The sequence below is a fragment of the Trachinotus anak genome, unplaced genomic scaffold, assembly GCF_046630095.1.
Source record: "Trachinotus anak isolate AG129_WGS33_773 ecotype Australia unplaced genomic scaffold, CSIRO_AGI_Tana_v1 ptg000019l, whole genome shotgun sequence".
Lineage (NCBI taxonomy): Eukaryota > Metazoa > Chordata > Actinopteri > Carangiformes > Carangidae > Trachinotus > Trachinotus anak.
The window spans coordinates 10,498,148-10,520,586 of NW_027273870.1; the positions used below are offsets into that span (position 1 = coordinate 10,498,148).

Sequence of the window (22,439 nt, forward strand, 5' to 3'; positions counted from 1 at the left end):
ACTCCGCGCTTCCCTGCCCTCACACCCACACACACACAGGCCCGCACACTGGGCAGTCCGCCTCACTCTCCTCATTCACCTTCGCTTACTGCAAGAAAGTGAAATATTGTTATCTCACCTGTCGTCAGCGTTCTGCTGCATGCGAGTGCAGCAGCCAATCAGGCTCACGAAGAGAGGCGGCTGTGGGGTGGGGGGGGGGGGGGGGGGGGGCGATATCGGGTAGGGTAGAAGAGGAAGTCCGTGCGAGGGTAGAGCTGACGCCACACTTTTTCTAACCGCTGTATGAACACAAAAGGAAGCAGCATTTCACCTTCAATCGGCTTCTTGACTCGGAACTGTCCGAGCAACACGGCTCACATATCTCCTTCACACAGGGCATCGAAAACCGCATGACTCCCCCAGAGAGATGATACGTCTGTGATGCCATGTGGCTGCAGTGACAGCAGATGACACACCAGCCCGGACGACTGTCAATGCGGGGCCTCTCTTTTATAGATAACAACGTTTAATAAAATCACATTCAGCCAACACGACTCATGGCACAAGGACAGTCCTCTCCGCATTGAGAGTCATTTCGGTTGATGTTTTCTGCAGATGTTCAGGGAGCTGTCTTCAGTGGTTACTTTTCCACTCCGCCAAGTGGAAATTTCATCGGAGTCCGTGTTACCTGATCGGCTCCTCCACAGAGAGCTGCGATTCAGAACTTTTCTCAGGAGAATTAAATCACACGAATTGCGACAGTTGCTCATTTGCACCTCTGCTTCCCTGGCGCAACAACGCCACCTAAAAAGCAGCTGCCACCAGCTGAAACCCTAAAGATGCGGCAGAGAGATTTAAAAAAAAAAAAAAAAAAGATCTAACTGTTTACTGTGGCACAACATCCAATATAAACACACCGCTGCGCGTCCACGGCAGACGCGCAGCGGTGTGCTGAAGCAACAGGCGGTGAAGCGCGGAGGAACGGAAAGGGAGCCAGTGCTGATCATTAATGCAAGAACGCCCCCCCACCCCCCCACCCCCCGCAGTCTGACAGGGCCGCACGCTGTGCACAATAACTTCTGGTTTTGTCTGAAAGGGCAACATCGCGCACAGGACGCCGGTTGTGTAAATGAGAGGCGGTTGAAGCAGAGAGAAAGAGGGCGGTCAGAGTGGGACGGCAAACACCGCGCCGCGCTGCGGAAGCACCGCGCAGAGGACACGCATGCTTGAAAAGAGCAGCGCGCACTTGATGCCCGCTCCGGTGATGCCATGCCCCGGAACCACAGCGGCGACGAAGGCGGCACTGGGCTCTGGATGAGGACATCGCCGGGGCACCGTACCGAAGGCTACGGCTCGAAGGATGTGGAGTCCGGACGAAAGATGATGAACAGCGCGGGAGACGGCTTGCTGTCAGCCTCCACCTCCGCAGGTGCCCCCGGCTCCGAGAGCCTGAGGGGGAAGCAGGGTGCCCGGCTCAGCCTGCTGGGGAAGCCGCTCATATACAGCGCTCAGAGCGGCCGGAGAAACGTGCGGTACCGGCGGCTCCAGAACTACCTGTACAACGTGCTGGAGAGACCGAGAGCCTGGGCGTTCATCTACCATGCGTTTGTGTGAGTTCACCTTCTTAACTTGTGAATATCTGAAGCTGCACACCTGTTGATGCTGCTCCTCACTGCAGGTTCACTACATTCCCAAACCACCTAAAACACCTTACCATAGAACGAACCTACTTTATTTTATGTAATGTGAACAGACACTTGCTGATCGAGTGTTAAATATTTTCACACATCACTCTGTCACTTCTTGGACACGATGGTTGGACACATGTGACTCGTGTGGGTGTCATCTTTAAAAATACACCAAAGCATGAGCACCTCTTACCCTGAGCCAGTCTCGCAGCTTACGGAGAGAATCCCTCCTCTGCTGTTTGACTGAGCCCACTGAAATTTAAGTCCAGGTTTCTGTCACAAAGAGAGGCTTACTGTTCCCCTCTCTGCGCATTATCTCTCTTGATAACTACAACAGTGCAACAGTCTTTGTTTTGTCACTGGAGCTTTAAATGTAAGCACTCACAACACACACAGCCACAGCTTCACCAGTGCATGGATATGTAATAGTAAATGTCAGAGCTGTGTCCCTAGTTGTCTTCTGAATTTATGAGGGCCTCAGTGAGTTTCACATGTGTACTGTTCAAAACAGATCTCAGGCTCTGTTGGTTCCTGAAGGTCCGGACTGGGGAACACCTTTAGCCCTGCTGTCTCCTCCCTGTCCTCCCTGTCCCTCCTGTCCTCCCTGTCCTCCCAAACAGCTGCATTTGATTTCCCGCGTGCAACTGTCGTTGTGGCTTCATGACTCTTTCTGAGAGGAAGGAAGTTGAGACACATGCTGACTGTAGAGCACCGTCTTTTTTGGGTGTGTGGGTGGAGTGTTTGTGTGTAGGAGTGTGTGTGTGTGTGTGTGTGCACTGTAATAGGAGTGGCTACAAGGAGAGTCACTTGCACTTTTATATCAAATTGTGCACAGGACAACACTACTGTTGGTGTGCATGTGTTATGTGTTATTTGTTATGTGTGGTATGGTCAGTGATGATTAATTTAGGATGTGAATGGGGCACAGTGTCCGTGCCACCTCCACTTCTTTCTGTTTACCCTGTGCCCTGCTGTTTCTCTCTCTAGCATTTAGTTATAAGGATTGTACATCATTTTTGATGGGTGGTAGCTAACTTGCTAACAATCAATTAGCAAATCTGTTAGTTCGATCGCTAACAGGACAATAAGTTTATTCAGTTTATTCAAATGAGGTATGCCTTCACTCCGTTACCTCAGCGATCAGCACTGTTAAGACAGTCTGCTGTTGGTCAATGGTGCAAATTTGCATGTCGGAGTTCAACAAACTTGACTTCCTCGTGCAGATAGGCGTGCTTATTCCCCGAAAGTGGATCCACTGATTGTGATTTAAATTGATGTTGCACAATATGGATCTGTCCAGGCCTCAACTCCCAACAACCTCCTCCAATCAGGTTAATTTGTGCGTGACCAGAAAGCTTAAATGCGATTGTTTGTTTGAAAATAGGAGCTGGTGTTTCTTACAAATCACGGTTCAGGAGGAGTTTGTTGTATAACACTCCTTTGTTTAAACTGCAGTCCGTTATTGGCCACATTTTCTTATCTGGAGCTGTAGTAGCCCCTATTTGGAACAAAATTATGTAAATAAGGATAAAAACCTTAAAATTTTACACAAGAACACGATGATTTACAGTCCTTCTAGAGTCGTGTGATATTACCTTATTTTGGTGTTAAAGTGTTTCAGCCATCAATTGTTCTTTATGAGGCATGTCCAGACTTTGTGATGTCAGAGAGGTACTGTAATGATGTCAGCAACCACCATGGGGGTCATTCAACTCAACAATGACCTCCCATATCTTTCTTTAAATTTTTATTTTATTTTATTAGGGCTGTAATTTAAGGAGAGGCACTGTTGGATTTCCTTTGGTCTGCACTTTTGCTAAAAGGTTGACTCCAAAATGCTAATTTACATTGGCCTATCTTATGAAAGTGTTGACTCACGCACACCCACGAGGATCCTTGGACTCAGGCTCTCTTCACATGAGCGCTCATGAACGTTAGGAATACACGGTTGGGTGGCTGGGAAGTTGGTGAATGATTTTCTTTCATCCCTGTGGCAGTGAGCCTGAGCTGGAGAAATGCAGAGGCTGAACTCTCTCAGCCCTTTGATGAATGTTGCTATGATGGTCACTGGCCTTGAAAGTTGTTCTGTTCTGCTGATATGACAATTGTTGCAGTTGAGAGGTTATCATTGTCACATTTTATCTATGAAGTAACATGATATCTACTGTATGTACAGCTTAGTTGTGCTTCATATTTACTGCAGTTAAAAATATCAGAATTGCTGTTGCGGAGCCAGTTTACACAAAGTGAAATGGACTGAAAGTCAAAGAATACATGGTCAGACTTAATCCTTTAGTAATGGCTCAGAGTGATATTTTGCTTTGGGCCCACTTCACTTTTTAACCACACAATGATTTTGGAGGCTAAATGTGTTTAAAAAATCTACTGTATTACTAATTTGTAAAGAAAAGCCTTGTGTGTTGGGGTCCCAGGAAAGGGTGGTGCGATCAGGTGGGTGCATTATTTACCTTTGCCAGTGGCTGCCCCAGTACCCAACTTACGGTAGATGAAACACTGACTCCAGTCCCTAAATAACAGACTGATACTCAACACCAGATTGTCCCTGAGGCAAATATCTAGTGTGCATCATCTCAGTTAAGAAGAATTGGGATGTCGTTGTTTCCTGCTGCACTGCTTTGTGATGAAAACTTTCACAAAAAACTAAACTTGAGCCAAACATATCTTTTACATGGATGTGTAGCTACTTATTGTGTTATGCTTGATTATTGTAATCTTGAGCGGATAATGACAATTAGTGAAATAAATTCAGTGCAGTGCAATCAAGAGTAGTACAGCGGTTCAGTGATTTCTGAAAATGAAAAACTTTTATGTTCTTGAAAATGTTACATAAGCACTGATTTATTGTTGCATGGTGAAGGTTTTTAAGCAAATCATCTTCTCTGCTGCTTTATGAACTTGTTTTTGCATCTTTCGGTGTCTTGCATACCTGCGTGATAACATGATGATGTTTGCACTCCACCTCCAAAACACTTGTTTACCTTTTATCACAAGGGTGCAGGAGAACAATGGTCGCAATGAAGTACACAGAGAGAATTACTTATGGAGTTGTTTTGATTGCGTGGTAAATTGTTTTTTGATCATTTTCAGCCACAGTACGCAGCTGTTTTCAGTAGAAAGCTCTTATAAACCCACTGTACACTACATGCCCAGCACCAAACAACAAGCAGACAAATTTAGCAACTACTTGGTGAGCACAGTGGAGCATTTAGCAGCCAGATATTTCTCTCAGGTTTTAGTGAAGACCAAAACAAAGCAAGGAAAATGAGCAATGAACTTACACTTGTTGGGTAGATGGAAACATGAATCCAGGTCTGTTGGATATGTAAATTACCAACTGCTGGCTAACACCACTGCCAACTGCGACAGCATATCAGCATCGAAATGTGATAATGTGTCAGTGTTCATCCCCGTGTCCTAGAAATTAAGTTTATATTAAACTCAACCGCAAATAATAATTGTGACTGGATTACACTGTTTATTAATGTAATGAGGATATGTTAATTTACTTATTTGGCAAGTAAGCAAATATGTTTATACTGAACATGTCAGTGAAATGTATTTGTTATCTGTCAAAATATTAGAAGATATCCACTTCGAGTGACTACAGCATTGTTAAACTTTAAGGAAACGTTACAGATAAAGTTCATGTTGACATCCAGCCAAACCACCATCTTTCTGTAATCTTAACCAAAGGGCTTTTGTTGCAGAAGCTCAGACAGGACTGTGGATGCAATCCCCAGTACGTGGTGTGACAGTTGTGTGCTTTTTAAGCCAACCATGCCTCTGCACGTGATCCAGACACTGATTATCTTTCCTATAAAACATCTTTGCTGTTGCAGTTTAGTTGTATATAAAAGTAATTTGTAGCAGACATGGTTGCAGTGTTGTGTTTACAGCTTGCTATGTTATCCCCAAGTGGCAACACAGAAGAACATTATTACAATAATAATGCAGCTTAAAACAATCACTGTAATCCAAGGCTTTTCGAGCAAATATGTATGGTGTAAATGTTTTCTCTGTGCATTATGGGAAGAGTAAACTCTAGTATAAACCATCGAGCAGGTTAGTATCAGCTGATATTTTAGCCACACACTGGCACGTTACGTGCGTACACAAGTTTAGAAAATCATATCATATTTATTTATGTGTGTTGTATCTTTTAAAGACGGTTGAATGCATTGTTTAGGCACAACACACACATAATTCTGTTTGCTTTAAAATAATCCTCTTTTAAACCTTCTATCTTCATCAAAGTTATTAATACTATTATCCTTTTTTATTAACTATTAACTATCTCAGATATCAGTTAATTGTTTTGCTGCTGTGGTAAAATTGTTCATGTGGGGAAAATGCAGTATTGTGTCATTTCTTACTCTGACGTTTGTGTGTGTGTGTGTGTGTGTGTGTGTGTGTGTGTGTGTGTGTGCACACATGCTGCCTTGTGAGGATCAGTGTGCTTGCTACTAATTTGGCCAAGCTATTCTGCTTGAACAGCTGTAACACTGTTTAGATAACTCACAGAAGTTCAATTTCATCATCCAGTGCTTTCAGGAGGCAAAAAAAAAAACAAATAAAAACTCTTTTTCCTTATCTGCCTCGTCTGAGCTGACACATTAGGAGCAGGTCAGAGGAGCAAATGTGCTTACGAGCCTGCCCTCGCAGCATCCAGTTATCATCTGTTTGACGTGCCCACACAGCACAGCATCATGCTCACAGTGATATATCTTCTTCGACTGCTCCACAGTCTAACACACAGACAGCTCGTGGTGAAGCTACTTCTTGAAAATTGCAATGTGAAGAAGTAAGAGCATCAGGGTCAGCTTCATTAGGTGTTATCTGTATAGTTAATATTAGTTTTTCAAAATAAAAGCAACATAAAGTCACAGCAGATACTAGGGGGAAGGCATTGTCAATACATATATGTTTATACTGGGATAGCATCTTTAGAGTTGTTCCAATACTGATACTGGTATCACAAGTGCCTCTAAAATACCTGGAATCAGGCATCAGTGAGTAGAGTCTATGCACTGGTCAGATACCACACACTTAAGTAACCAATTTTATGGTTTCATACCCAGAAAAAACGGTGCTTTTCCCTAAAATAAATGTTTCTTTTGTTGTGTTTTACACAGGGTTTAACCATGGTATACACCAATGACAGCCATCATATCCATACAGGGTTAGCAGATACCATTGGATTAAAATTTTTTTTTAATGGTACTTGGTATCGGCCCATACACAAGTTCAGGTATTGCAATTGGTATCGAAAGTAAAAGGAAACAAATATTATCACAACATCTGTAAATGTCTTTCTCACACATTCCCTGTAACTCCCTGCTGATGCATTTTTTACTTACTGCTTACTACTTACTTACTTTTTTGCTTACTGTACAGCTCCTGCATACATGTATACTACTGATCAAAAGTTTTATAACGCCTCCATTTTATCAGCTGTTAAATCTACATAGTTCAATGTCTCAGTGTTTCTGAAATTAAAGCAAATAATTGCAGATTTTAAAAAAACAGTAAATTCACTCAAAATTTTTGACTCATTCTTACTCCCATGGAAATCAAATACCGCTCAGAAAGTCCATCCCATCACTGTTGCATAAGTTTGCTTTTCCGTTTACCTTCTGTCCATTGCATCCTAAACCAGCTCCATATAGTAAGTCTGGAGGCTGTGCTGGTCTCCATCGTGTGAAGCCTCCGTCTGGGTGTTTTCCTCTAATGCTGTGGTTCCCAAACTGTGGGCATGGGTCCACTAAAGGGCGAAAGTAGTGCAAATGGGCTGACAAATCATTTGCAAAATGGAACAGTTTTGGTTAAAAGATGTAATTATATATACAAATATAAATCATATTTTTAAATGTTTCAAAAAGAAATGATTTTTTAAAATGTTGTATACTTGTTTGCTATCTGTCTGATTGTGCTAAAAGATTACATCCATGGCAAAAACTGCATTATCAAATTGGATAGCTGGTTAGAAACAAGAGAGTTGATGGTGAATCGACAAGTGATCTCTCCTCGTCAAACAAAAAAGAAATTGAGATTGCTTTCAGTTTGGTCCTGAATGTTCGAGTGTGAAGTTGAATAGAATTAGAAATAAAATTGATATAAAAAGTGCCCTGAGAACATATTATTTGGCCTCTGTATTCTTATGGGGTCACCAACATTTTTGAGTGGGCCATGAGTTGGAAAATATTTTAGCTCATTATCTTTCTGTGGGACAAACCCCTGACCAACCAGTTTCCTGGCTTTTTCCAACCAGTCTGATAGCAACGTACAGCTACTAACAGTGCATCAGAGGGTGCAGTAACACTGCCTGTGTACAGACAGAGGGTTTGTAAGTAACCAACAGAAGCTTCACCAATTTCTTAATTCCTTGAAAAGGCCTTTTTTACCTTGGGTAGTTTACTGTTCTACCATTTACGGTTCTTCACTGGACTTGAGCTGCTTAAATCTCAATAAAACTAAAAAAATTGTGGGTTTTCTAAACTTTTGACCAATAGTGTATATTTTTATCCGTTCCCTATGTGTGACAGTAGCAGCACTGAGCCGGTCTTTGTGCTGAGTGGAGTTGCCCCTGGGGTCCCAGCCTGCCCTCCTTCCTGCTCACGCACACACATACACAGTGCTGCCATTCATCTCACCTCTGGATTAACAAGCTCTTATCCTTGTAAGTATGTTCAGGGGCAGGGAAGTGTGGAGGGAAAGGATACAGTGTTCCTTCACCTCAGGTTTCTGAGCTGGCACGCTCAACAATCAGGGAGCATGGAGTAGTGGCATGAACTCGCTGCTCTCACTTGTTAAATATCCATCAGTTGGTTAATTGTTTGGGATACTTGGTTTTATAGGCCTCAGGAAAGGAGCCCATCCTGACAGCTGTGTTTGATAGGCATTATTGTGTATTTGAAACCAACAGACACAATAAAATGTTTAGTAGACTAATCAGATGCTGCTCTAAATCCCAGTGCGGTTGTGTATTTTATTTATAGTCAAACCATTGAGATTCTGCCACATAGAAATATCTGTTTTTCCTGTAAACCCCCTCCTCATGATCTCTTTGAGAGTTTTTTTGCCTTCTGGTGTAGAGTTTGTCTGTGCACAGTAGATGCATTTCCACAATAGATCTAGTGTATATGTTCTGAACCTGTGTGACATGAGGACATTCTGCATCAGCACACAGCGTGGCCCACTGTCACCTTTTTGAGTTTGTGACTCAATGGAAAGAAGCTTCTTATAAACAGTGAGAGCAAAGTGCTGTAAACAGTGCCGACCTGTTTGCTTCAGAAGAACTGGCCGGTTTGATCAGTGCAGTGACAGAAAGCAGAAGTGTGATGTCTTTGTCCAGATGGCTCTCGCCTGGCTGCGTGAGTGCAAGAGTGAGGAGCAGAAGCTGTGCATACACACTCATGGTGTAAGTCTGTCTGTGACATCTTAACGAGGAGAAGTGGAAGTCTGACTCAGACATAAAAGGTCAGCTAATGTGCGTTCGAATGGTTTCTATAGTAGTTGAAGCATTGAATTGTGGTTATGTGATGCTTCATAATGCTATTATGTTTTGGGTCATGTTTTATAGAAGAGGGGTTTTGGTAATTTAGCCCATTAACTGCAATTTATGTATATTTTACATTACTGATGAAGACTTTTCAAAGCATGCTACACTTATAAAACATGATACATTTACTATTTTCGATTGGTTTCCTTGCAGAAACGACTCATGTTTGAGTGTAGCATTCACTTCATGGAAAACCTCCTATCGATGGGTTCAAGATGCTCCCACGTTCAAAGGCTTAAGCCTGGGCCACACCTCCTACCTCATCTGTGTGTGACGGTTACTTCTCTGAACTGCTGCAGCTTGCACATGTCTGTGCCCACACTGCCAGTGAACGCTGCTGCCGCCGCCAGTATCCTTCTGCTAGAGGTCGACTGATTAAATAGACCATGTTCACACGGGGCCATTTTCCTCTGACATCACGCTCAGGGTGGGAAGCTCAAATTCTGTCACTAAAAGGATAATGTGGTACTGTGGTGCTCCAGGTAGCAAGTGATATAAACGTAGGGAATCTGACAATTCTGAACAAAACAAAAGCCTCTTATTGCTAAACTTAATTACCTGAACCCTGTAGGGAGGTTCGTTTAACACATACTAGAGTATGCCTTTGCTCTGACAGTAGTGTTACTGTTATCCTCAACTTTACTTGAAATCGAAACAGAACTGTAGTATTTTACTCGTTCCTCACTCAGGACTGTTTAATATTACCTTGCGACATGAAACCAATCAGAAATCATCATTCATTTCACAACAAATAAAACAAAAGGTGAAAGGTGAAGTCAGTAGTGATGCACTTGCTCCACTGTCACATTACTGTATCATTCAGGCAGGTTGATAATGAAAATGTATAACGTTAGTTAATGTTTAATGTTTGCACAAGCCAATGGATTAATTTGTCATCTGACAACTGTAGTAGCGCTAACATTGACATTTCTGTTAATTACAAGCGTCATGTTTGCTAGCCTATCATTAACTCGCATTGTTTCCAGTGTGGGCCTTACATTCAACATCACGGAGCTTCAGTTCAGTGGCTGTGTCCTTTTTTAAATGTTTTTGGCGATCCTGGCTAATTTAACTGCCTATTTATCAATTTTCTCAAAAGAAAGCGACCATCTCGCCATTCTTGCACAGGATTTATTCAGAGACATTAAAGGCCTCCCATCCTCAGCGTAACATCGGAGGAAAATCTACCATACTATGGTTTGGTAGATTGTCACTAACGGGATGTTTTACAGAAAGAACTGTTGAACTTTGGTCGACGGCTGCACTGCCTCGACTGTTCACATAAGAACAGACTTACATCACCATGTTGCGTGAAGAGTTGAATTTGCTAAATCAAGTTAATGCCATTGTTTACTGGAGATAATTTCTGTTTAGATGAAAGACAGATTTATTCATACGTGATGAGCATGATATGGTTGTTGGTTAAAGAATGTCATTATTAACACATCAGACTGAAGATAACTGTTGAACACATGCTGTCTCTAGCCTTGTGCAAGCCTAGCACAACTATGGGCCAATGGGCATATCTGATCATCTGACTTCGGCTCAAAATATCTGTGTCCATGTGATTAACTCCTGATTATGATCAACCGTCGAAGTGTCAATGTCAACTACATCAGAGATATTTTTTTCAGGAAGAAAATCTCCCCTCTATGATTGAAACCTTCATCACATCATTCTGGTGATTAGGGTTAGAAAATATGGACTATACCTGTGCGAACCTGGGATAAACATCGGAACAACTGGTTTTCCAGGGTCATGAGTGGCCTTCATGTCATAACTTACCAGCTTTTTGTTTATTTCTCCCCACAAAAGTTATCTCTTGAATATATAACACAACACTATCCTCCTCACCCCATGGAGAGACTATATCGGCTGATTTATCAGCTAGCGGCTTTTTCCTGCCTCAAACTATCGTTATTATATTGGCCTTTAAAAACTCCACTATTAAAAACCCCTTTTTACATTGAGTTTAAATGGCCATCAATAATAGAATGTTTGATTTAATATCTTTATAAATGTAAGAGAGAGGGAGAACCAGAAAACTACTGCATTTCACCTAACGCTTTGTTAACTTACTGACATAATTACAGCCTAGGGTTGAAAACCAAGAGTTTCTGCAACGGTTACACACAGGTGAGATGAGCAGTGTGGCCAAACAGCAACTATACACAATAACTCATGATTAAATGTTCACCATGGTAGATTATCTATCTCAAACATTACTGTAAGTCTCTTCAGTGTGATCTTAACAGTGCACTGGAATTAACTAAAATCAATGGCTGCATGAAATTGTTTAAAAAATGGTTTGCAATAAAAACCAGGTAAGATACGTGTCAGGAAATGTTCTTATTCTTAATTATTAATTATGTGGAACCACACATGCATTTCTTGTATCCATGTATATGTAAATCTCTGTGCCTGTTTGAGGACAATAGCAGCTGATCGGGATCACCTGCTGTGGGTATCATGTTTCAATCCTCCGAGGGAGTTCCCCTTGTTCTGTTTTCAGAGATGAGCACAAAGTAAACACAAAGCCAAGGCCGAGGTACAGGGCACGCCTATACATACACATGCATTGAGCGCATTGTGTTTTTAGCTAGAGAGAGAGAAGAAGCATCGCACCGAAGTACCTGTTTGCCTCCTTTTGAAAGGCTGCGATGTTTTAACACCTCCCACAGCAAGCAGACAAGCAGATTAATCTCTTGTATCAGAGTGTGGCTCATTTCCTCTTCCTCCCCCCTGTGACCCCTGTCAGATTCAGCCCCCAGCCTACACAGGAACTCTGGTTCACAGCTGAGCAGCGGTGATTGTGATTGTGAGCGAGGGGGTTTTTCCACCTGGCCACCCCTTTATTCTCATTTTCTGGTAAGAAGGTGGCTCATCGTTCCAACCAGTCATTTCACAGGTTGCAGTGTGTGTGACAAAGCACTGAGTGAGTCACCTTCAGTTTACTGTAATATCTCCAGTGATTTCATGTTATTTTTCATCATCCCCTCGTCAGTTCTTCTCTCTCCCCCAAGAAAAACCTCATCTTCCACAACTGTAGTAACATTAATTCAGAATGACCTATACCATCAGCTGTGAGTGGTGTAACAGCGTTGAATGCACAGCACATCTCTGCGGAGTCTTTATCGCCTCTTCCCACTTATCTTCTCCTCATCTCTCTCCCCTGTGGCCTGAGCAGACAGCGCTGCTTGGTTGCATTTCTGTCATCATTGTGCCAGCGTTAGCACTGAGGAGAGAAGAGTGTGACCTCTTACAGCTCTGCCCTTTCTTTTTACCCTATTTCTATTGTTTTTTTAGTCATTACAGAATTTTGAGCACTTTTCTGTTGCCATAGCAACTGATGCTGCCTCCTTGAGAATGTTTTAAAAAAAAAAAAAAAAAGAAAAAATAGGCAAACAAAATAAATCAGAGTGAGTGCTCCTGGCTGCATGTGCATTTCTGTCATTCACATGGTGTGGCCTCCACTGGCCGCTCTGTCACTGCTGTGCCACCGTGGCCAGCAGTTAGTCATGGCTGATACAAGCCATGCCCTAGCCACTGCTACCATGCTATATTTAGGCATGCAGCGTTTAGTGTTCATGGGTCTTTGGGCCTGTTCTCTCCCTGTGGGAATATCACAGCTAACCCTAAACACTGCCCTAATCTAATATCTGATTATACCTAATACAATGCATTTTCCTCTGGATTTCAGCTTCCCATGATTTGCCTTACTCTCCAGGGAGAAAGAGTCCACTTTGGATACAGGATGTATTTTTTTCCTCTTTAATTGTCTATAAAGCTTCATTTTTAGAATAAACTAATCAAACACAAACTCACACTATTTTTTTAAGACGATGCAACTTTTGCTGATATTGCAGCGCACGTCAAAAGACCCCCAGTATCAAAATGCTTCAGGAAAGACACTCTTGGTCCAAAAATAGTGCCACCATGCCTGGTCCTAGTGTGATGTAGACTACACACTACAGTTGTCATGATGTGACGGGTGGCTTCTATGCAAGGACAAAGGATTTACCACCATCTACATTCACAGCCAGGGTGAGCATACATGCTGAAGATTGGTGCTCGGAGCAAACGGCAGCACATCAGGGAGATACACCACCAGGCCATGCCTCTGGCTTTTTGCTTGGCACGAGCCTGATAATGCTGCAGTGTAGTGGGTGCCGGGCCAGAGGCCCTCTGACCTCCCTGTCTTTCCCACAGGGGCAGCACTGCAGCTGGGTAGCCAGTCTGTCCCTCAACCCCCCCCCCACAACCACAGTGTATAATGTGCCTGCACAGAGGAGAGAAGAGAAAGAGAGCGGGAGAAAAAGAATAGAGACAGTCAGAGAAATGATGCTGTGAGTGAAAACATCTAGTGATGCTTTCAGTGATTCTTGTTTCTTGTTGCATTAAAGCAGTTGTTCTACAAATCTTTATCTGTTGCACTGAAATAAAAATATTGCTTTTCCTCTCTCTCTCTATCTCTCTCTCTCTCTCTCTCCCTCTCTCTCTGTGTATGTGTGTGTGTGTGCTCATGTCATGTAAACCTGAGAGACATGTTTGCACTACATGTTGGCCTTTATTTCCTCCTCTTCTCTTTCCTCCCAGTCTTTCCTCCCAGTTATGTGGTCCATGCTTTGATGTTTAAATTCAGATATACAGAAAAGATGTGAGGTTGCTCTGGGCAGTGAGCAACCTTGATGCAAACGGTATGAGCAGTGAGCCTGTACACAGCTTCTCTGTTTGGGAACAGAAAAAGCTCAGTGTGGACGGGCAAGGTAAAACTAATGGTCAGCCCAGAAGCAGCATAGAAAAAGCTACAGTTAGCAGAGGGAGAGATGGTAGAGAGGTTACAAAGTGCAAAAAAATAGGTTTTTATTGACATTTTATCCCTAAAATCTTGAAACTGACTGGAAAAAATAGCTATAACTCATCAAAAGTTAAATAATTTATCAGAAATCCTTTTATGAGCTATCCACTGTTGTTTCTTGTCGTAGCCTAGTTTCTCTTTGGTTGTGTTTTATGGCTACAAGTCACAAGTGTCAGGGGTCAACTCAGTCCTGAGTCTGAATTCTGTGAGAGGGAGCCGTAGTTTTTGGTCAACTTAAATTTTTTCCCATAGCTCTGACCCCCCTCAGGCGAACTGAACCAGTGAATCCCCAAAACTATTCCAGGCTCTCGCACGACGCGAGCCTGCAGCCAATGTGATCTCTTATTTGCCCTCACAAAATTAGACAACGTGCACCAGAGAAGTCAGCGATAGGTTAAAGGTTAAAGTGCTGAGGTATGAATGAGTGCTGGGGTGGTTTTAACCATTACATTGCTCTGTTAGCATTTTCTTGTAACTGACTTGTCAGAACACATCAGTGGTAAGTTTGCTCCTGAGGTCACCTTAGGCGAAGTCATCTGTCATGTAGACGGAAAGAGTGTTTGTGTGTGTGTGTGTGTGGTGGTGGAGAGCAAATAATTATAATATATAATATTTTTAAAAAATTATTAAAAAATGAATGAATAAATATATATATATATATATGTGTCAGTTGATTTTTTTTTTTTTTTTTTTTTACCAAATACAGATTATGTGTAATATTTTTCCCACCAACACCTACTAAAAATAGTTGATCTACTGCCCATGAAAGGTCTCCTCTAAGTGTACTATAAATGAAAGCAACAATGTGTAACAGTGTAACATAAATTTCATAGTTCCTACCTGTAACTGCAGGTGTTGCCAAATCAACTAGGGCTGAAGTCTTCAGGACTGACATCTTAGTTGTTTAATCTAAAAAAAACAAAAAACAAAGTGATTGTGTCTCAATAGAGACAGGCTAGTCAGTTCCCCTTGTGCTAAACTAAGCTGACTGGCTGCTAATTGTAGCTTTATAGTTATGGTTCAGATATGAAACTCATCTACATCTTACTCTTGGCAAGAGGGCAAATAATTATAATAACTATTCCTAAATTATATAACATAGCCTATCTACAGTAGTAGTGCAGATTTAAGTCTGACTCGAGTAACTCTCAAGTTAAGTCAAAGTCTACAACTCCGTTGTTTAAGAAGAGAAATGAAAATGACCTTTACTTATTGTCTCATGACTCAACTCCTTGAAATGTCTCAATCATTTGCACATTTGTTACATGCTCTATGTATCACTAAGACAGACTCTCCCATGTTTGCTGTATCTCATGAGTAAAATGATACATGTTGTAATTCTCACCTCTATATCAAATCTAACGGGAGACCTCTCTTTTAACTGAGCAGCTATTTTTCTGGCCTGCTTCCTTCCCTCTTTACGTGCTTTGACTGGAGCTGACGAGGAGATATGATCATATCAGTAACTCTAACTAGTGTGTGTGTGTGTGTGTGTGTGTGTGTGTGTGTGTGTGTGTGTGTGTGTGTGTGTGTGTGTGTGTGTGTGTGTGTGTGTGTGTGTGTGTGTGTGTGTGTGTGTGTGTACTTGTACTTGCTACATTGTAAGGACGAAAAAAAGTATTTCACTAACACAGTGAGGACATTTTGGACAGTCCTCACTTTTTGAGATACCTTCAAATCACATTTTGAGGGTTAAGTATTGGTTTTAGAGTCATGGTTAGAATTAGGTTTAGGTTTAGGTTAAGGTTGTGATGGTTAAGGTTAGGGTAAGGGGCTAGGGAATGCATTATGAGTGTCAATGAGTGTCCTCACAAAGATAGAAGTGCAAGTGTGTGTGTGTGTGTGTGTTTGTGTGTGTGTTTTTGCTTTGTAGTGTATGAAGTGAATTAGTGTGTGTATATGACAGAGAGCAGTGGTAATCTGTGTAGTGTGTTTATGACCAGCTGGTGTGTCATTTTCAATCGACCGTAAGGGAGGATGGGGCCACATGGGTTCAACATTAGTATTTTTACATACAGTGCAGTATCTTAACTATACTGTACTTAATGCTCTGAAACCCAGGGTCAAATCATGTCCGCTCAAAATCAAGTGTAACCAGTTCTGACTGTGTTACAAACTGTGCGTGAGAGACCTTGTATCCAATAAATCAGTGATAAATAATGAGGAATCCCAGACAGCAGCTTGAATGTCACTTACTATCCCAACATAAGTCTGTTAAATTGACTCTGAACTGCTGCCCATCGCTTTTGTTTGCCAAGTCATGTCTGCCTGTCTCTCGACAAATCAACTCCGAGTGTTTGTCTTTGCAAAATATAAGCTTGACCCCACAGCATGCCAGCTCGTGTGTTGGGAGAGAGGGAGGGAGGGTGGGAGGGGTTGGATTTTGGGAATCAAGCTGAACAGGAACACACAACAGCTGCTTGTTGGAATAACAAGTAGCTAAAATGACTGCACCACATGGGTCATATTACCCACCCAGGCTTTTAATAGGCTAGCCTCACTGCAGAGAGAAATGATTAGTATGGAGCACAGTAGCCCGATCACATATCATAGATGAAAGCGTTTTGAAAGGTATGTTGACAGAAGAATACTCTGCCTTAGTGTGTTCTTTGTAGAGGTGCATTGTAAGCTGAGAGGCTTTGAATGTAGAACTTTTCCAGGCATGTTATCCCAAAAATGGTTTTTTCTAAGTTATTTAGGAGTACGTGCTGCTCTTTGATGTGTATTGATAGTTCATTGATGAAGTCCTCTAGGTTTCAGCTCCTCTGTTGGAATCTCCATCAGACTGGCTTGTCACAACGATTAAGTCATGCTCCTGCTCCGCTGGAGCTCAGTTCTACATATGGCTACTGAGGTTTTTGGAAAAATATTTGTCAAAGTAATTTATATTTTAGCCTGGCTGCTGTGGCGAGGATTGTGAAGTAGAATTATTGGTCTTGGCAGTTTGCAGGGAGATGGAAAACCAACCGTCGTTATTGGTTTTATAGGAGAATTAAATATATTTTAATGAGAGATTTTATTCATAACTTATATTTAGATCTAATCCTCAAACTATGAGTTCTACATTTTTGCTCTCCGCAGCTCCCATATGCTCATGCAGCACTCTGTAAGGCTTTATCTGTTTTCTCTTTTGTGGAAAATTGAAAATAAAGCAGCCAGTTGTGAAACACACACTCAGCTCTTCCCAATTTCCTGTCATGATTAAGGAGCAGTGTACTTTGTAAATGCCCCAAAACCACTAGTATGACAACAGTTAAGTAAGTCATTTCCAAATAATCCCTTTGAATTGTTGAAGTAAATCATACATTGATGTAAGAGAGCTACAAATCTACATGCAGTATTCCTCTGTACTCTGAATCTCTACCTTTGCCACCTGTGAACTATTGTTGCCTCCCTGATGTGTGTGTTGTGAATATTCCTGTGACAGTTTGTCGTGTTTGATGGCTGCATTACCACCTGTGACAGCCAAGTGGCAAACAAATCCCTTCTCCTTTTATCTGGAGGACCTGTTAATGGGCAGCACAAACTGAGGTGGTGAAATAAGCAGTGGTTTGGTAGTAATATGTAGTTAAATATAGTCAGGCCAAGTGAGAGTAGACATTTGATGTTACTACAGATGTAATGGCATGTTTAATTTGGTAAAGTCACTGGGTATATATTCATAACTGATGACAGAAAACTATCTCTAGTTACGTCAAACATTCTCTGAATATTATGGTGATGATACAAATTAAACTATTTTTAGATAGATTGATAGATATTTCATTCATCCCCTCAGGGAAATTCAGTACTCCACCAGCTTGCACATATATACAGTTTTGACTTTTTGAAAAAAGCAATGGAAGACAGTAACATCAGTTAAAAGCAATCAATTAATGCAAAGTCAAATACTAAATGAATAAAAAAGGTTTCAATAAAAGTGCAAGTAAAAAGTTTAAGGCCACTCTAATGACATTAGCTATTATAAGATGCTTTGTTGATGAAGCATTCAGGACTTGACATAATAAAATGTTTAGAATAAAATTGGGCTTAAATATTTCATGAAACAAAACAAATTGATAATTTTGGATCAGTATGCTATACTTGTAAACTTTTAAATGTTTCTGACTCAGTGGTAGGTTGTCATCACAAAAACAGGAAGGAGGGAAGGAGGGCAGTAAGAAAGGAAGAAAGAAAGGAAGAAAGGAAGTTATTTTAAATTTTAGAAATTTCAGACATGTAGTCTTGAATATTTCACTGAATATTTCACTGAATATTGAATATTTCGCCACTTGGTGGCTGGCTGCTGTATAGGTCATAAACCCCACCCCCTCCACGTTAGCTTCTGTGACATGGGCGAAGCTAAAAAAATTAAAGTACATATCAAATCATTTTTTCCGATGTATGTTCAGGTGTTAATTTTTCTGATTTGATGCCATAAAAGGAGGCCTGATGTCATGAATGACAGCTGTGATTGACACACGATTGGGTTGGACAGGTGTATGGGCAGGACCTCGATACCGTGGCTTCACTACCTAATCACTACTGAAGTCTTTACTGAACCCAAAATATGGCATCTTCACACGTCTATTCTGGTTTTAGTGTGACCATTTGCCCTTTTGAAAAAACCCCATTGAGCCAAATGATATCTTCACACAGTGGAAAAGAGAAAAAGCTCCTTTTCAGCTGGCATGTATTAAAATCCCACATTTTCCCAGTTCTTTCTCTCAAAATGTACTTTTTGTTGTTTTTGTTGCTAATTGAGTCGATTTTTTTTTTTTTCTTTTCCCCCAGCCTTGTTTTGACGTGGGATCACAGAGGACTTCTTACAGGGCTTGGATGTTTTGAGCAGTTCTGTTCCTTTGTGACTTTGGCAATTGCACTTGCCAAGTCTGGCTTAATTTGTCGTTTTGGCCCTGTGTACTCAAAGGGCGAATACTGAATATGTCATTCACAAAAATCTTCCATTCATGCAAGGAGCTAGAGTTTTGTTTTCATGAGAATTTGATGTTTTCTCTTCCTTAGTGAATACACTTCTACAGTATAAGAATGCTGTTCTCTCATTGTATTTATGGTCATAGTGTTTACACACTAGTGTATACACCAACCACCAATGGCCTATCAGTGTAAACTATATATACAGACGGATGACAAATTAAAGGAAAAACCTGAAAAAGTGGAGAATGAGTGGAGAAACAGGACGACAATGCCCTCATCCATAGGCAAGGCAAGTCAAATTTATTTATATAGTACATTATCATACACAGTTGTCATTCAATGTGCTTAACAGAAAAAAAAGAAGCTTAAAAATAGAGGTAAAAAGCATAATAAGAAAACTGTATAAAAACACAGATTATAAAACAGATAATATCTAATTAGATTGCAAGATTAAATTAATATGAAAGTGATTAGTATGAAAATAATGTGAATCATATGATATGACCTTCACACTCACTAAATCTCAACCCAACTGAACAACTATGAGATTTTAGACCAGCATGTTGGACAATGTTCTCCACTACCATCATCAAAACACCAAATGAGGGAATATCTTTAGATTTGTCAGAGACTCGTAGAATCAGCGCCAAGGGACACTGAAGCTGTTCTGTCAGCACTTGGTGGCCCAACACCTTTCTAACACACTTAATGTTGTTTTTTCCTTTAATTTGTCACCTATCAGTATTGGGGTGAAATGCGATAGCAATGAATATCACATTATTTCTTGCCATATGCAATATTTTTCATTATATCAAAAACATTTTTTTTTTTTCAGTCTGACCCTCATTTCACTGCTTTGCTTACTGTGCATTGTGCCTTGGTATGCAACATCTAAAACTTTGAACTGCTGTGGCAGCAGCACTTATACCTGAAACATAAAATATTATTGAAAAAACATAAACATAAAATACATTATTATAATTATGTATTATTGCAAGATTATTCAACCACGTATTTGATAGTGATTGGAGTTTAATTGCTAATTTGAAAGTAGTGGTTGTACTAGTAGTAGTACTTTTGGTCTGTTGCTGTTGCTCAGACAAAAGAAACCATCTGAAGTCACTCTGGGCTTGTGGTGGGCATGTTTAGCTATTTTCTGACATTTTGTAGACCAAAAAGTTGAATAATCTTTAGATTCAGTGATAGTGAAAATAATTGTATGTTATTTCACTGACATAAACAGATGAATGAGAGGGAAATCAATATAAAATATTTCATTTTTCTAGCCTTATTAAACAGTGATCCAGTAAACTGTAAACTGTCATGATGAATTTATTCTTCAAACCTAAGAGACTCTGTAATCCTGTATCTTGGCTTCTGCCTGGCTACTCATGAATAGAAGAATATAATGACTTTTAAACAGACTGCACATCTTATGAATATGTTGAGAGCCTCAGCAGAAGAAATGAAAAAAGTCGCTCTTGCTCTCTGTCGCCTTCTCACTCTTTGCACCTGGATGAACGTTAATGCATGCCAAGCAGCTTTCTCAACCATCTGCTGCTTCATCCTGAATGGTCTGTGATCCTTGGCCTTATGCTCCGTTTGCTTGAAACTTGTCTGACTTCCCTCCGGTGCTTCCAGTAGTGACCTTTTCTTTGTTCACTAACCTTAACATGCATGAGCTCCTTAGCGCAGTCTTCAGCCTTTCTATGATGTCAAATCCCCGCATTGTAGAGAAAGCACTGAGATCAAGCCTTTGATCAATGCATGATCAAAACAGTAATGCAGTGATTTCCAACCTCTTGTCAGACGTAGTTCTGCACCATCAGATGAACAGAAGTGCTTTTTCATAAACACCCGCTGTCCTGTTGTATTGATTTTAAACTGGATGTTATTTAGCATTTTTAATAAAAATCGATTATATTACCCTCTAAATTTTTCACACTGTCAAAACTGTTTTATTTATTTTTTTCTCCCCTAAAAGTGATTGTGCAGCAAAAACTCATGAAAATTGGCACATAGATTGCAAATTTCACCCACTGCTGCTATTTTTCCATTTTAATCTCTGAAATTATCTGTATCTTTGCTTAAATACTCTTCTACTCTAAAAATGCTTAATTTTGCAATTATTTTGAATAAATTGAATGTAAATCCAAACCGAACTAGTCTGAGGCTGTTCATCTGATTCTCACAAAATTTTGTCTACGTCATCTACAGACAATGCTGACAAAAAGTTATCGAAACAATCCAATTTTACTAATCCGTTTTGAAATGATAAACTTTTAAAATTGTGTTGTTAATATTAATTTTACATAAATGCTCAGAAATCAAAATTGGCTAACGCTAACATAATGAAACTCGGAGCACAACTCCAGACCACTGCTCCTAGCACAGTTCTAGAGTCTTGGGCTATTCTATAAGTGAAACAGGCAAAAGTGCCGCGGTTTTGCAAATGTGATGTCACAGCCTCAACTTGTGTGTATGCGTCTGTAGCACACGGTTACCCAGTGGTGCATCCCATAAGTCACTTTCTCGGGGGATACCAAGGTCAGGGGTTGAAAACCCCAGATGGCCTAAAAAAGTAGAGTGTGTTAGTGTTTCAAATGGTGTTTGGATTGGACTCAAAGTGAGTCCACAGTGATACTGATAGTCTTGATATAATTTGTACTGTATGCGCAACATTTTCTTTTTTGCTCAGTGTTAGATTCAAAGTCACCAAAGAATTTGATGACACTCCCCAAACCACTAGAATAGTGTGGGATTTTTTTCAGGACTTTCACACTAACGTTTTGACTATTTTAAGTGTTTAAGATGAAACAGTACCTTGCTTTTGCACATGTGATGTCATTGGCTTGATTGGTGTGAATGTGTAGTTGGCACATGGTTAACCGGTGGTGCAACCAGTAAGTCACCTGTCTAGGGATACCAAGGTCAGAGGTTTGAAACCCCAAAACTGTACTTCAGCCTTGAGTTTGGCCAAGCAAAATTTCAATAATAATTGATGCATAAGTTATTGAAATGCTCGCTTGGACCCCGATAATTACCGCTTGCAGCTATATTAGTGATTACTTTTTTCCATTACTTGTAGCTACCTATTTCACTTGTATCCATTACTTTCAGCTAACCATTGCTAAAATTTATACATTACTTTTAGCCAACTGTTACAGTTTCATTCATTACTTTCAGCTTACTATTACAACCATTTATCAATTACTTTTAGCTAACAATTACAGCCATTTATCTGTTACTTTTAAACAACTTTTACAACCATTTATCCATTACTTTTAGCTAACTGTTACAACCATGCAATTTTAGCGATCTACTTCAACTGCTATTTTGTTGGTTTTCTCTAACTACTGAACTGTTTATTAAGTAGCATCTATTCCAACCATCTATCAATTACGTCTAACTCTCTGCT

General features: G+C 40.6%; 1 protein-coding gene across 5 annotated transcripts in view; it reads left to right on the plus strand.

Annotated features, from left to right (window-relative positions):
* The first annotated feature begins 1,001 nt into the window (after positions 1-1,001).
* The window catches only part of LOC139636465 (potassium voltage-gated channel subfamily KQT member 5-like), a 120,139-nt gene continuing 98,701 nt past the window's right edge, over positions 1,002-22,439 (plus strand). For 4 of the 5 annotated variants that reach the window (XM_071504574.1, XM_071504572.1, XM_071504571.1 and 1 more), the window contains exon 1: positions 1,003-1,589. In XM_071504574.1, the coding sequence (XP_071360675.1) occupies positions 1,249-1,589 (341 nt within the window). In that variant the 5' untranslated portion in view covers positions 1,003-1,248. Of the gene's footprint in view, positions 1,590-22,439 lie in introns of all 5 variants that reach the window. The other variant, XM_071504570.1, reaches the window with a different exon arrangement.